This window comes from Delphinus delphis, chromosome 8, assembly GCF_949987515.2.
Source record: "Delphinus delphis chromosome 8, mDelDel1.2, whole genome shotgun sequence".
NCBI classification, from domain to species: Eukaryota; Metazoa; Chordata; class Mammalia; order Artiodactyla; family Delphinidae; genus Delphinus; species Delphinus delphis.
Window position 1 is genome coordinate 56,181,373 of NC_082690.1, and position 12,496 is coordinate 56,193,868.

General features: G+C 37.7%; 2 protein-coding genes across 2 annotated transcripts in view; both read right to left on the reverse strand.

The window, feature by feature from the left end:
- The window catches only part of ACER3 (alkaline ceramidase 3), a 183,372-nt gene that overhangs the window by 123,769 nt on the left and 47,107 nt on the right, over positions 1-12,496 (reverse strand). The gene's annotated exons all lie outside the window — the stretch shown is intronic.
- LOC132429052 (ubiquitin-conjugating enzyme E2 N) lies at positions 1,515-2,707 on the reverse strand. Its single transcript, XM_060017252.1, has one exon. It carries the CDS (start codon positions 2,670-2,672, stop codon positions 2,214-2,216), a length of 459 nt encoding a protein of 152 aa, XP_059873235.1. The 5' UTR covers positions 2,673-2,707; the 3' UTR covers positions 1,515-2,213.

Genomic DNA, 12,496 nt, shown 5'->3' on the forward strand with positions numbered 1-12,496 from the left:
ATATCAATTATGGCTCAGGTAAACTCTAGCCTAACCAGACGGAGGTTATAGAGGAGAGGAAAGACTCATAGCAAAAAGAGCATTACCTGTATATAATACTACTTTGAAAAAAGTTCAAAGATGAGAGCTGAACAGTGAGAATAAACAGTTAACAGATAAACATGGTGAAGAAAAGAGTCAGAAAAAGGGAAATAAGACAGTCTTAAACTCTCCGGAGAAATACTTGATGAAATCAAGATTTTTTATAATTTCTACTTTCTCTCCATTTTTATTAAAATGTTCTTTTCAGGGCCCAACTAAATAAAGTTAGTTTTGCCTAATCACCCTACTGAAAATGATCACTCTCTTTTTACAGCACTTATTCTAACCTCTCATCTGGCACTTAGCACAGATTGCCTTCCACAGATAGCTCTCTTTTCACTAAATCAGAATATAGATATTTATGTCTTATCTCTTTAAGTTAAACTTAAGAGCAGTTGCCTTACATTCATCCAGTCATTCAGTAGCAAATACTGAGCATCTACTCTGAAAAGCATTGTATGTAAGGGAATACAAAGGAAAACAGAAGACTCTGCCCTCATGCAAATTAAACTAGTATCAAATTTACAAAACAGTAAAGATATTTAAAACCTAAGTGACTTTATTTTAGATGCAGTTCAATTATGATATAATGGAATCATTCTTTTTTTTTTTTTTTTTTGCAGTACGCGGGCCTCTCACTGTTGTGGCCTCTCCCATTGCGGAGCACAGGCTCCGGACGCGCAGGCTCAGCGGCCATGGCTCACGGGCCCAGCCGCTCCGCGGCATGTGGGATCTTCCCGGACCGGGGCACGAACCCGTGTCCCCTGCATCGGCAGGCAGACTCTCAACCACTGTGCCACCAGGGAAGCCCTGGAGTCATTCTTTACTCTCAAATTAATTTGATTTAACAGATTCATCCTTCACTCCAAACTAATTTCACTATAATTTTTCATTCACCCTTCATTTACTTAGAGTTGAAATACATCACTTAAACATCATGAATGTACAAGTCCTGTAAAGTACATTTAAAATTTTAGACTAAATTAACTTTAATAAAAATGCAAGCTATTTATTACTATTAAAATCTCACCAAAGACACTGTCCACATTTTTATGATTTATTTTCATTAAGTTTTTCTCCAGTGGCATAAAAAAATTCCCAAACTGCCTTAAAACATGCAAAAAATGGTTTAAAATAGTTCATTTTCATATATATTAGGCACAAGGGGGAAAAAATTGGACTGTTACACTACCTCCAAGTTACTCTGATCAAGATTCAGGTATCCCTCCCCCAAAGAGTGATCAGGGTGCTATAACCTTTTTCTTTAACAGTGTATCATTGCCCTGAGGGAACATACCTCAACGTGATAAAGGCCATATATGATAAGCCCACAGCTAACATCTTACTCAAGGGTGAAAGTCTGAAAGCATTTCCTCTAAAATCAGGAAAAAGACAAGGATAACCACTCTTGCCACTTTTTTTTTTTTTTTTTTTAGAATAACAAAAAATATTTTACTAAAACATAAGATTTACAGAAGTTTCCAGACAAGCCATACAAAATGGTCACAAGCTTTTTCTTGAAGGGAGGATTCTACACTTGACAGCAAAGTCACAATGTTATTAGTGAGGGCTGTGATGTTTGTTTAATGTTCCCATTTTGGTTCAAACAATCAAGCTTGTCCATCTACAGTGTCTAAATAAAGTTAGACTTGGCTAGAGAGCATATTCTAAAGAACTGGTTAGCTGCTTTTAACCAATGCAATCAGATCACCATAAAAAGGGGGAAAGGAGCCCATAAAATTAAAATAAAACTACCTTCCCCCCACCACCAAAAAAATAATAATAATAAAGAAAACACCCACACCCCTGCAGCTAACCCTGACAACTACCTTCATTCACAGTGCTTTATACTCAAACCATGATGGGGAAATGAATAAAAGCAGAGAAGGGCCACTGCTTTTAAACGTTTCGCAACAATCCAGATGACACTTCTAGCCTCTGCTCATGCTTTACAACAGTGAATCAGGACAAGACATAGATTTGCTAATGTGCATTTAATCACCAAAGGACTGAAGATGTCTGGGGCTTTTATTCTGTAATGTTTCTAAGACTGTGTCCATTAAATGCAAACAAAAAAGGAAGAAGTCTTGGCAGAACAAGAGAAGTGATGCACACTTGATGATCGGATCGATTTAAATATTATTCATGGCATATAGCCTAGTCCATGCTCTAGCTGTTTCTATGGCTTGGGCTTCGTTGCTCTTCCACTGCTCCGCTACATCATTTGCTAATGGATCATCTGGATTGGGAGCACTTAACAAAGCCTGGATCGATAGCAGAACTGTGCGGATCTGCAGTGCTGGGGACCACTTATCTTTCAAAATATCTAAACATATTCTTCCCAACTTGTCTACATTAGGATGATAAATTTTGGTCATGAAACGTACTTTAGGGGCTGCCATTGGGTATTCTTCTGGAAGGAATAGTTCAAGTTTAAAAGTCCCTCCCTCAAAGGGGGAATCCTGAGGGCCAGCAATGACCACATGAAAATAACGGGCGTTGCTCTCATCTGGTTCTGCTTTAATGCCGGGAACTGGCTCTGCCAGCAAACGCTGGGTTTCCTTGATAATCCTGCGGGGCAGCCCGGCCATCTTGTCAGATCCCGAGTTCCCACTCTTGCCACTTTTATTCAACATAGTATTGAAAGTCCTAACCACAGCAATCAAGACAAGAAAAATAAAAGGAATCAAAGTTGGAAAGGAAGAAGTAAAACTGTTACTGTTTGCAACTGACATAATATCAATACTATACATAAAATCCTAAAGACACCACCAAAAAAACTGCTAGAACTCATCAATGAATTTGGTAAAGCTGTAACACACAAAACTAATATATAGAAATTTGTTGCATTTCTATACATTAACAATGAACTATCAGAAAGAGATATTAAGAAAACAATCTCATTTACAATCACATCAAAAAGAATAAAATACCTGCGAATAAATCTAACTAAGGAAGAAAAGACCTGTACTTGGAAAACCATAAAACACTGATGAAAGAAATTAAAGACAACACAGATGGAAAGATATACTGTGCTCATGGATTGGAAGAACTAATATTGTTAAAATGACCATTCTGTTCAAGGCAATCTACAAATTCAATGCAATCCCTATCAAAATACCAATGGCATGTGTCACAAAGCTAGAACACATAATTCTAAAATTTGTATGAAAACACAAAAGACCCTGAATAGCCAAAACAATCTTGAGAAAGAAGAATAAAGCTGGAGCTATCATGCGCCCTGATTTCAAACTATATTACAAAGCTACAGTAATCAAAACAGCATGGTACTGGCACAAAAACACACACATAGCTCAATGGAACAGAACAGAGAGCCCAGAAATGAACCCACACATATATGGGCAATTAATCTATGACCAAGGAGGCAAGAATATACAATGGGGAAAAGATAGCCTCTTCAATAAATGGTGCTGGGAAAATCAGACAGCTACATGCAAAATAATCAAACTGGATTGCTTTTTCATACCATATAAAAAAATAAAATCAAAATGGATTAAAGACTTAAATGTAAGACCTGAAACCATAAAACTTCTAGAAGAAAAGATAGGCAGTATGCCCTTTGACATCAGTCTTAGCAATATTTTTTGGATATGTCTCCCCAGGCAAGGGAAACAAAAGCAAAAATAAACAAATGGGACTACATCAACTAAAAAGCTTTTGCACAGTGAAGGAAACCATCAACGAAAAGAAAAGGCCACCTACCAAAGGGGAGAAGATACTTACACGTGATATGACTTACAAGGGGTTAATATCCAAAATATATAAACAGCTCATACAACTCAACATTAAAAGAAAAAAAATTTTTTTAAATGGGCAGAAGACCTGAATAGACATTTTTCCAAAGAAGACATACAGATGTCAAGAGGCACATAAAAAGATGCTTAACATCATTAATCATCAGAGAAGTGCAAGTTAAAACCAGAGTGAGGTACTTCCCTGGTGGCGTAGTGGTTAAGAATCTGCTTGCCAATGCAGGGGACACAGGTTCGAGTCCTGGTCTGGGAAGATCCCACATGCTGCAGAGCAACTAAGCCCATGCACCACAACTACTGCACCTGTGTGCCACAACTAGTGAAGCCCACACACCTAGAGCCCATGCTCCGCAACAAAGAGAAGCCAGCACAATGAGAAGCCTGCACACTGCAACGAAAAATAGCCCCTGCTTGCTACAACTAGAGAAAGCCCACACGCAGCAACGAACACCCAATGCAGCCAAAAATAAATAAATAAATAAATAAATTTATTTAAAAAAAAAAAACCCTCAGTAAGATATCACCCAACACACCTGTCAGAATGGCTATCATCAAAAAAAAAAAAAAAGGTTTCTCTGGTGGCACAGTGGCTGAGAATCCGCCTACCAACGCAGGGGACACAGGTTCGATCCCCAGTCTGGGAAGATTCCCACATGCCGCCAAGCAACTAAGCCCGTGTGCCACGACTACTGAGCCTGCGCTCTAGAGCCCATGAGCCACAACTACTGAGCCCGCACGTCACAACTACTGAAGCCCGTGTGCCTAGAGCCCATGCTTTGCAATAAGAGAAGCACTGCAATGAGTAGCCCCTGCTCACTGCAACTAGAGAAAGCCCATGTGCAACAATGAAGACTCAACACAGCCAAAAATAAATAAGTAAATAAATTTATTTTTAAAAAAACCCCACAAATAACAAATGTTGGTGAGGATGTGGAGAAAAGGGAACCCCCATACGTTGTTGGTGGAAATGTAAATTGGTGCAGCCACTGTGGTAAACAGTATAGTGGTTCCTCAAAAAAACTAAAAATAGAACCACCATATGACCCAGCAATTCCACTCCTGGGTATGTATCTGAAAAAAAGGAAAGCATTAATTTGAAAAGATACACACACCCCAATGTTCATGGCAGCATTATTTACAACTGCAAAGATATGGAAGCAACCTAAGTGTCTATCAACAAATGAATAGACAAAGAAGATGTGGGAGTTCCCTGGTGGCTAGTGGTTAGGATTCCAGGCTTTCACTTCTGTGGCCTGGGTTCAATTCCTGTGTCGAGGAACTGAGATCCCACAAGCTGAGCAGCTCAGCCCAAATAAATAAGATGTGAGATACGTGCACGTGCACACGCACACACACACACACACACACACACACACACACACACACACACACTAAAATACTACTCAGCCATAAAAAAAGAATGAAATTTTGACATTTGCAGCAAAATGGACGGACTTGGAGCGTATTATGCTAAGTGAAATAAGTCAGAGAAAGACAAATACTGTACGATTTCACTTATATGTGGAATCTAAAAAACAAAACAAATGAACAAACATAACTAAACAGAAACAGACTCATAGATAAGAGAACAAAAAGGTGGTTGCCAGAGGGGAGAGGGACTGCTGAGGGAGATCAAGAGGTACAAATTTCCAGTTACAAAATAAATGAGTCACAGGTATGAAATGTACAGTGTAGTGAATACAGCTAATAATTATGTAATACCTTTGTATGGTGACAGATGGTAACTAGACTTATTGTGATCATTCTGAAATGTCTAGAAATAATCAAATCATTATGTTATGTACCAGGAACTAACATAGTGCTGTAGGTCAATTATACTTCAAAAACAAATTCATAGAAGAAGAGATCAGATTTTGGTTACCCACAGGTGGGGGGTAGGGGGAGGCAGAATTGGATGAAGGTAGTAAAATGGCACAAACTTCCAGTTATACAATAACTGTACTATAATAGTACTAGCAATGTAACATACAACATGATAAATATAATTAGCACTGCTGTATATTACATATGAAAGTTGTTAAGAGAATAAATTCTAAGAGTTCTCATCACAAGGAAAAAAATTTTTCTATTTCTTTAATTCTGTATCTCTATGTGATGATGGATATTCACTAAACTTATTGTGGTAATCATTTCAGAGGTATGGAAGTCAAATCATTATGCTGTATACCTTAAACTTATACAGAGTTGTATGTCAATTATATCTTAATAAAACTGGAAGATAAAAATAAAGAAAAAAGATTACATGAACAATTTTTAATCTATAAATAGAGACCTATCATTTTAACAAATGATCACATAGTATTACATTTTATGGATATATTATAATTTATATAATCAATCCCTTATTGGTGGACAGTTATGTTATTTCCAGGTTTTTACTTCGGAACAAAAATGCTGTAAACATCTGTATTAGTTTTCTAGGGCTACCATAACAAATTACCACAAACTGGGTGACTTAAAACAACAAAAATTTATTCTTCGGGAGGCCAGAAGTCAGAAATCAAGGTGTCAGTAGGACTGGTTCCTTCTGAAGGCTCTGAGCGAAAATCTGTCCCATACTTTTCTCTTAGCTTGCGGCTGCTGCTGGCAAATCTTGGCGTTACCTGGCTTGTAGACACATCACTCCAATCTCACCCTCATCTTCACAGCTTTCTTCTCTCTCTGTCTCTGTGTGTTTTCTTCTTATAAAACTATCAGTCACTGGACTTAGACCCCACTCTAAATCCAGTATGACTTCATCTCAGGATCTTTAAGTAATTATATCTACAAGGACCCTATTTCCAAATAAGGTCACATTCCAAGGCTCCGGGTAGACATAAACATCGGGGAGATACCTTTCAAGCCACTACAACCTTGAACATAATTGTTTATTCATTTTATTAAGTTCACAGGATGAATTTCTAGGAGTAGAATCTTCTCTTGGAGAAAGTGTCCAGCTTCCTTTTAGTGTTGGCTCCCTAGCCCCTTCTGGAGTAGATAATGGGAGGTTACAAGATCTTCCCCATTCCCTCATCCCCCCAGACAAATCTCACACAAATTCCAGACTTTTTGACTGAAAAATTAAAATTAGGACTCAAATAAAAGCAACACTCTTTTGGATACTTGTACTGAAAGGTAGCATAAAGCTAAAGTCAAAACATCCATATTTAGGCAAAGTGTATAATGAAGCAGAGAACGTTGTTCTGAGGAAAAGGGCAGATGGGCAGAGAGTAGCAGACATGACACACCATACAGTAGCAGACACTGTAGAGAGTAACCTTAAAAACTATAAAGAACTGGGCTTCCCTGGTGGCGCAGTGGTTGAGAGTCTGCCTGCCGATGCAGGGGACACGGGTTTGTGCCCCGGGCCGGGAGGATCCCACATGCCGCGGAGCGGCTGGGCCCGTGAGCCATGGCCGCTGAGCCTGTGTGTCCAGAGCCTGTGCTCCGCAGCGGGAGAGGCCACAGCAGTGAGAGGCCCGCGTACCGCAAAAAAAAAAACTATAAAGAACTTTACAGCTCTAAAAATAGTTTTTATGAATATAATGGCACTATATGTCCATTGGAAAAAAACCTGGAAAACACAGAAATATAAAATCAAAATCATGCATAAGCTTTCCACCATACTGTTAATATTTTTATGTATTTCCACCTAATTAAAATAAATTTACAATTGTACAATAATTTAGAATCATACTATAACTTCAATAGTACTGAATGCCAATTTTCGTACTTAACATTATCACGTGAGTATTCATCCATGTAACTTAATAATCTTGAAAATAATAATTTGGATGGCAGTATAATGTTCCAACATATGATAATCACTTTATTAATCATTTTACTTGTGGGTACATTACACAACACAACCAAACTGCTTTCCAGAATGGTTGGAACAAGCGTTCTATTAGCAGTGTGTAAGGCTGAGTGGCTCACAGTATAACCCTAAAATTGAATAATATAATGTCTTATTTAAGAGGTGAAAAATTATGTAGCATTATATTTCTTTGGGTTACTGAATTGCTTTTTTTTTGGTGTGTGTGGTACGCGGGCCTCCCACAGTTGTGGCCTCTCCCGTTTCAGAGCACAGGCTCTGGATGCGCAGGCTCAGTGGCCATGGCTCAGGGGCCCAGCCGCTCTGCGGCATGTGGGATCTTCCCACACCAGGGCACGAACCCGTGTCCCCTGCATCGGCAGGCGGACTCTTAACCACTGCGCCACCAGGGAAGCCCCTGAATTACTTTTATGTTTATTCATTTTTCTTTTTATTAATAGTATATTTTATGAAATGTTTATTCAGTTTATTTAACCACCTTAAGGCTTAATCTTCTCATATGTAGATTAGGTTCAATACCTATCGCTATGATGATAAAATACTGCAAAAGGAAACTGAGTAGGTATGCAATAAATGTTAGTTCCCTTCCTAAGATTTTATTCTATAATAAGATAAACAGTTTTATTCTAATAAGGTAAAAGAGTTTAGAAAAATATACAACTATAAATCATTTGTTAGAAAAAACACAGTAATAGATTCACTGGAATTACATGTAATCTTAAAAAAAAGAATAAAAAATGGTTATCTGTGAAAATTATAGTTTGTATACCATGATAAGCAACAATAGTTTTATAAAACTGGACATTGTGGGCTTATTTCCTTAGATTCAAAAATAATCTTGTGGACTTCCCTGGTGGTCCAGTGGTTAAGCCTCCGCACTTCCAATGCAGGGGGCATAGGTTTGATCCCTGGTCGGGGAACTAGGATCCTGCATGCTACACAGTGAAAAACAATTTTAAATTAAAAATTAAAAAAAAAAATCTTGTAAATCTGAACAGTTAAAAATCAGGATGAAAACAAATAAATGCACTCAAGAAAGTCACCAGATAAGTATGTTATCCTTGTTGCCAAAAATATGAAAGAAGTAACCACAGAAACAGAGACATAATCACACCAGCAGCAAGTCCACTAATAACAAGTTAGCTAAATAGCACAGGTTTCACAATAGATTCATTTGAAATAGTGTCTGGTGAGTTGTAATTTACACAAAAACTTTCAAGAGTAGAAGAAATAACTGGAAAATAACACAAAAGTTGCTAGACAGGGAGTATTGGTATCTCTCATAATAACTGGTTCCTGGCCCAATGTATTTTAAAGAATGTTTGTTTCCTGAATTTGTACCTCAGGGTATCATCACTGGGGGTGGGGGTGGGGGAGTTTCTTTAAAGTGTATAGAGAAGCTATGAACACTGGGATGCATGTATCCTTTCGAATTATGGTTTTCTCCGGATATATGGCCAGGGGTGGGATTGTTGGATCATATGGTAGCTCTATTTTTAGTTTATTAAGGAATCTCCATACTGTTCTCCATAGTGGCTGTACCAGTTTACATTCCCACCAACAGTGTAGGAGGGTTCCCTTTTCCCCACACCCTCTCCAGCATTTATTATTTGTAGATTTTTTGATGATGGCCATTCTAACCAGTGTGAGGTAATACCTCATTGTAGTTTTGATTTGCATTTCTCTAATAATTAGTGATGTTGAACATCTTTTCATGTGCCTCTTGGCCATCAGTATGTCTTCTTTGGAGAAACGTCTATTTAGCTCTTCTGCCCATTTTTGATTGGGTTGTTTTTTTGATATTGACGTGCATGAGCTGTTTGTATATTTTGGAGATTAATCCCTTGTCGGTCGCTTCATTTGCAAATATTTTCTCCCATTCTGTGGGTTTTCTTTTCGTTTTGTTGATGGCTTCCTTTGCCGAGCAAAAGCTTTTAAGTTTAATTAGGTCCCATTTGTTTATTTTTGTTTTTATTTTCATTACTCTTGGAGGTGGATCAAAAAGATCTTGCTGTGATTTATGTCAGAGAGTGTACTGCCTATGTTTTCCTCCAAGAGTTTTATAGTATCCGGTCTTACATTTAGGTCTTTAATCCATTTTTAAGTTTATTTTTGTGTATGGTGTTAGGGAACGTTTTTGTTTTTTTTTTTTAGAGCAGTTTTAGGTTTTATAAAAAAATTGAGAGTTTTCCCATGTGCTCCCTGCCCCCACACATGTAAGGCCTCCCCCATTATCCACACTGCTCACTAGAATAGTACATTTCTTACCAGAAATAAATCTACATTGACACATCATAACACAGAGTAATTTTAGGGCAGTAAAAGTACTTTGTATGATATCACAATGATGGATATATGTCATTATACATTTTTCCAAGCCCGGAGAATATACAACACCAAGAGTGAAACCTAAGATTAACTATGGACTGTGGGTGATTATGATGTGTCAATGTAGAAACTGTTCTAATTTCATTATTTTACATGTAGCTGTGTAGTTTTCCAAGCACCACTTATTGAAGAGACTGTCTTTTCTCCATTGTATATTCCTGCCCCACCAACAGTTTTTATTAATAAAAATTATAATTGAGAGATCCATTAGATAAATGATGCTCTAGATCATTCCTTTAAATTGCTGTATAGTATGCTATCACAGGAATATAACAAATTTTATGTATCTATTCTCATACCAATGGACATTCTAGGTTGTTTCCTATGTTTTTCTATTAAACAGTATTTCGGTGAAATCCTTATTTATGTACATTTATACAGGTGTCTTGCTTTATGCTTTACATACATATGGAAGAATCTTTCTGGTTGGGGGAGAAGGAAAGGAAAAGAGGAAGGGGGTCCTAGCTATCACAGGAGGCAGAAGGTCAATGGACAAAGGATGAGAATGCTCACCGGAGTAGAGTTCCCTTACATCCATCTTCACTGTCACTGCCATATTTCAGGCCCTTACCTTGACTTGTATGATAAAAAGTAAAGTAAGTGAAAACTTAAAGAACAATGCATGCTAAGAGTATTATTTTACAAGCAGGGAGTCAACAGATATTGTTTCACTTTTGATAGAGAAATGTAGGTTCAATTTTTTTTAATTTAAAGGTAAACTTTTCTTTTTATTCTATAGGAGTTTATCTTGTAAATTACTTTTTAAAGGCATGTAAGTGTTCATTATATTCATTAAGTGAGAAAATCACATCAAAAATATTACATAATCATATTTTTATTTAAAAAATATATGTGTATATACATACAGAAATAGAAGAGTCTGGAAAATTTATAGCAAATAATTAACTGGTCTTAAGAAATTTTCCATGAGGCCACAGGTATGGGACGATGGTGGGATGGTGAAGCAGTAGGAGCTGGTACCATGGAATCTAAGCCACCTGCTTGTGCAGTTTAATTGTGCATCATGGACCTGCTTGGGTCAAGTCCCATATTTACCAATTTCATTTTATAACATAATGCTGGGCAGAGTGATTACTGGTGCTTTTCATTTTCTTTTTCTGCTTCTTTATATCTTCTTTAATTTTTCCTTCACAATATTTTGAAGAGTTAAAGTCTTTGTTTGTTTGAATACTTCCCCAAGTCTACTATGAACTCCACAAAGACTTTACCACTGTTTCTCTCAGGCTTAGCATTGTGCCTGGCATATTGAAAGTAAGCAATTAATATTTGCTGACTAATTAAAAATGTTCTACAACAGGGGAATAATTACTTTCTAATAAGAAAAAATGAAAAGTTGTTTTCACGAAGAATATCCATATGAACATAATATCAATTTTTATTATTTTAAAAAAATTTTAACATATTTATTGGAGTTTAATTGCTTTACACTGTTGTGTTAGTTTCTGCTGTAAAACGTATAATGAAGTGAATCAGCTATATGTATATATACATCCCCATATCCCCTCCCAATGCGGCTCCCTCCCACCCTCCCTATCCCACCCCTCTAGGTAGTCACAAAGCACTGATCTGATCTCCCTGTGCTATGTGGCTGCTTCTCACTAGCCAAATATTTTACATTTGATAGTATATATAAGTCCATGCCACTCTCTCACGTCGTCCCAGCTTGCTCTTCCCCCTCCCCATGTCCTCAAGTCCATTCTCTACGTCTGCGTCTTTATTCCTGTCCTGCCCCTAGGTTCTTCAAAACCATTTTTTTTTTAGAGTCCATCTATATGTGTCAGCATACGGTATTTGTTTTTCTCTTTCTGACGTACTTCACGCTGTATGACAGACTCTAGGTCCATTCACCTCACTGCAAATCACTCAATTTCTTTTCTTTTTATGGCTGAGTAATACTCCATTGTATATATGTCCCACATCTTCTTTATCCATTCATCTGTCAATGGACACAATATCAATTTTTAAAATGTAACATACCAGAAAACTGTGGAGCATGAACCAAGATATTGGAGTAGAAGGACATGCTCTCAGTCTTCTTGCAAGAACACCAGAATCACAATTAACTGCTGAACAATCATCGACAGAAGACACTGGTACTCACCAAAAAAGATACCCCACATCCAAAGACAAAGGAGAGGCCACAATGAGACAGTAGTAGGGGCACAATCACAATAAAATCAAATCCCATATCTGCTGGGTGGGTGACTCACAAACTGGAGAACACATACCACAAAAGTCCACCCACTGGAGTGAAGGTTCTGAGCCCCATGTCAGGCTTCTGAACCTGGGGGTCCGGCAACGGGAGGAGAATTTCCTACAGAATCAGACTTTGAAGGCTAGAGGGATTTGCTTGCAGGACTCTGACAGGACTGGGGGAAACAGACACTCCATTCTTGGA

Bases quoted from the DNA above. Each gene is read 5' to 3' on its own strand.
- LOC132429052 (XM_060017252.1), bottom strand. From the start codon at position 2,672: ATGGCCGGGCTGCCCCGCAGGATTATCAAGGAAACCCAGCGTTTGCTG.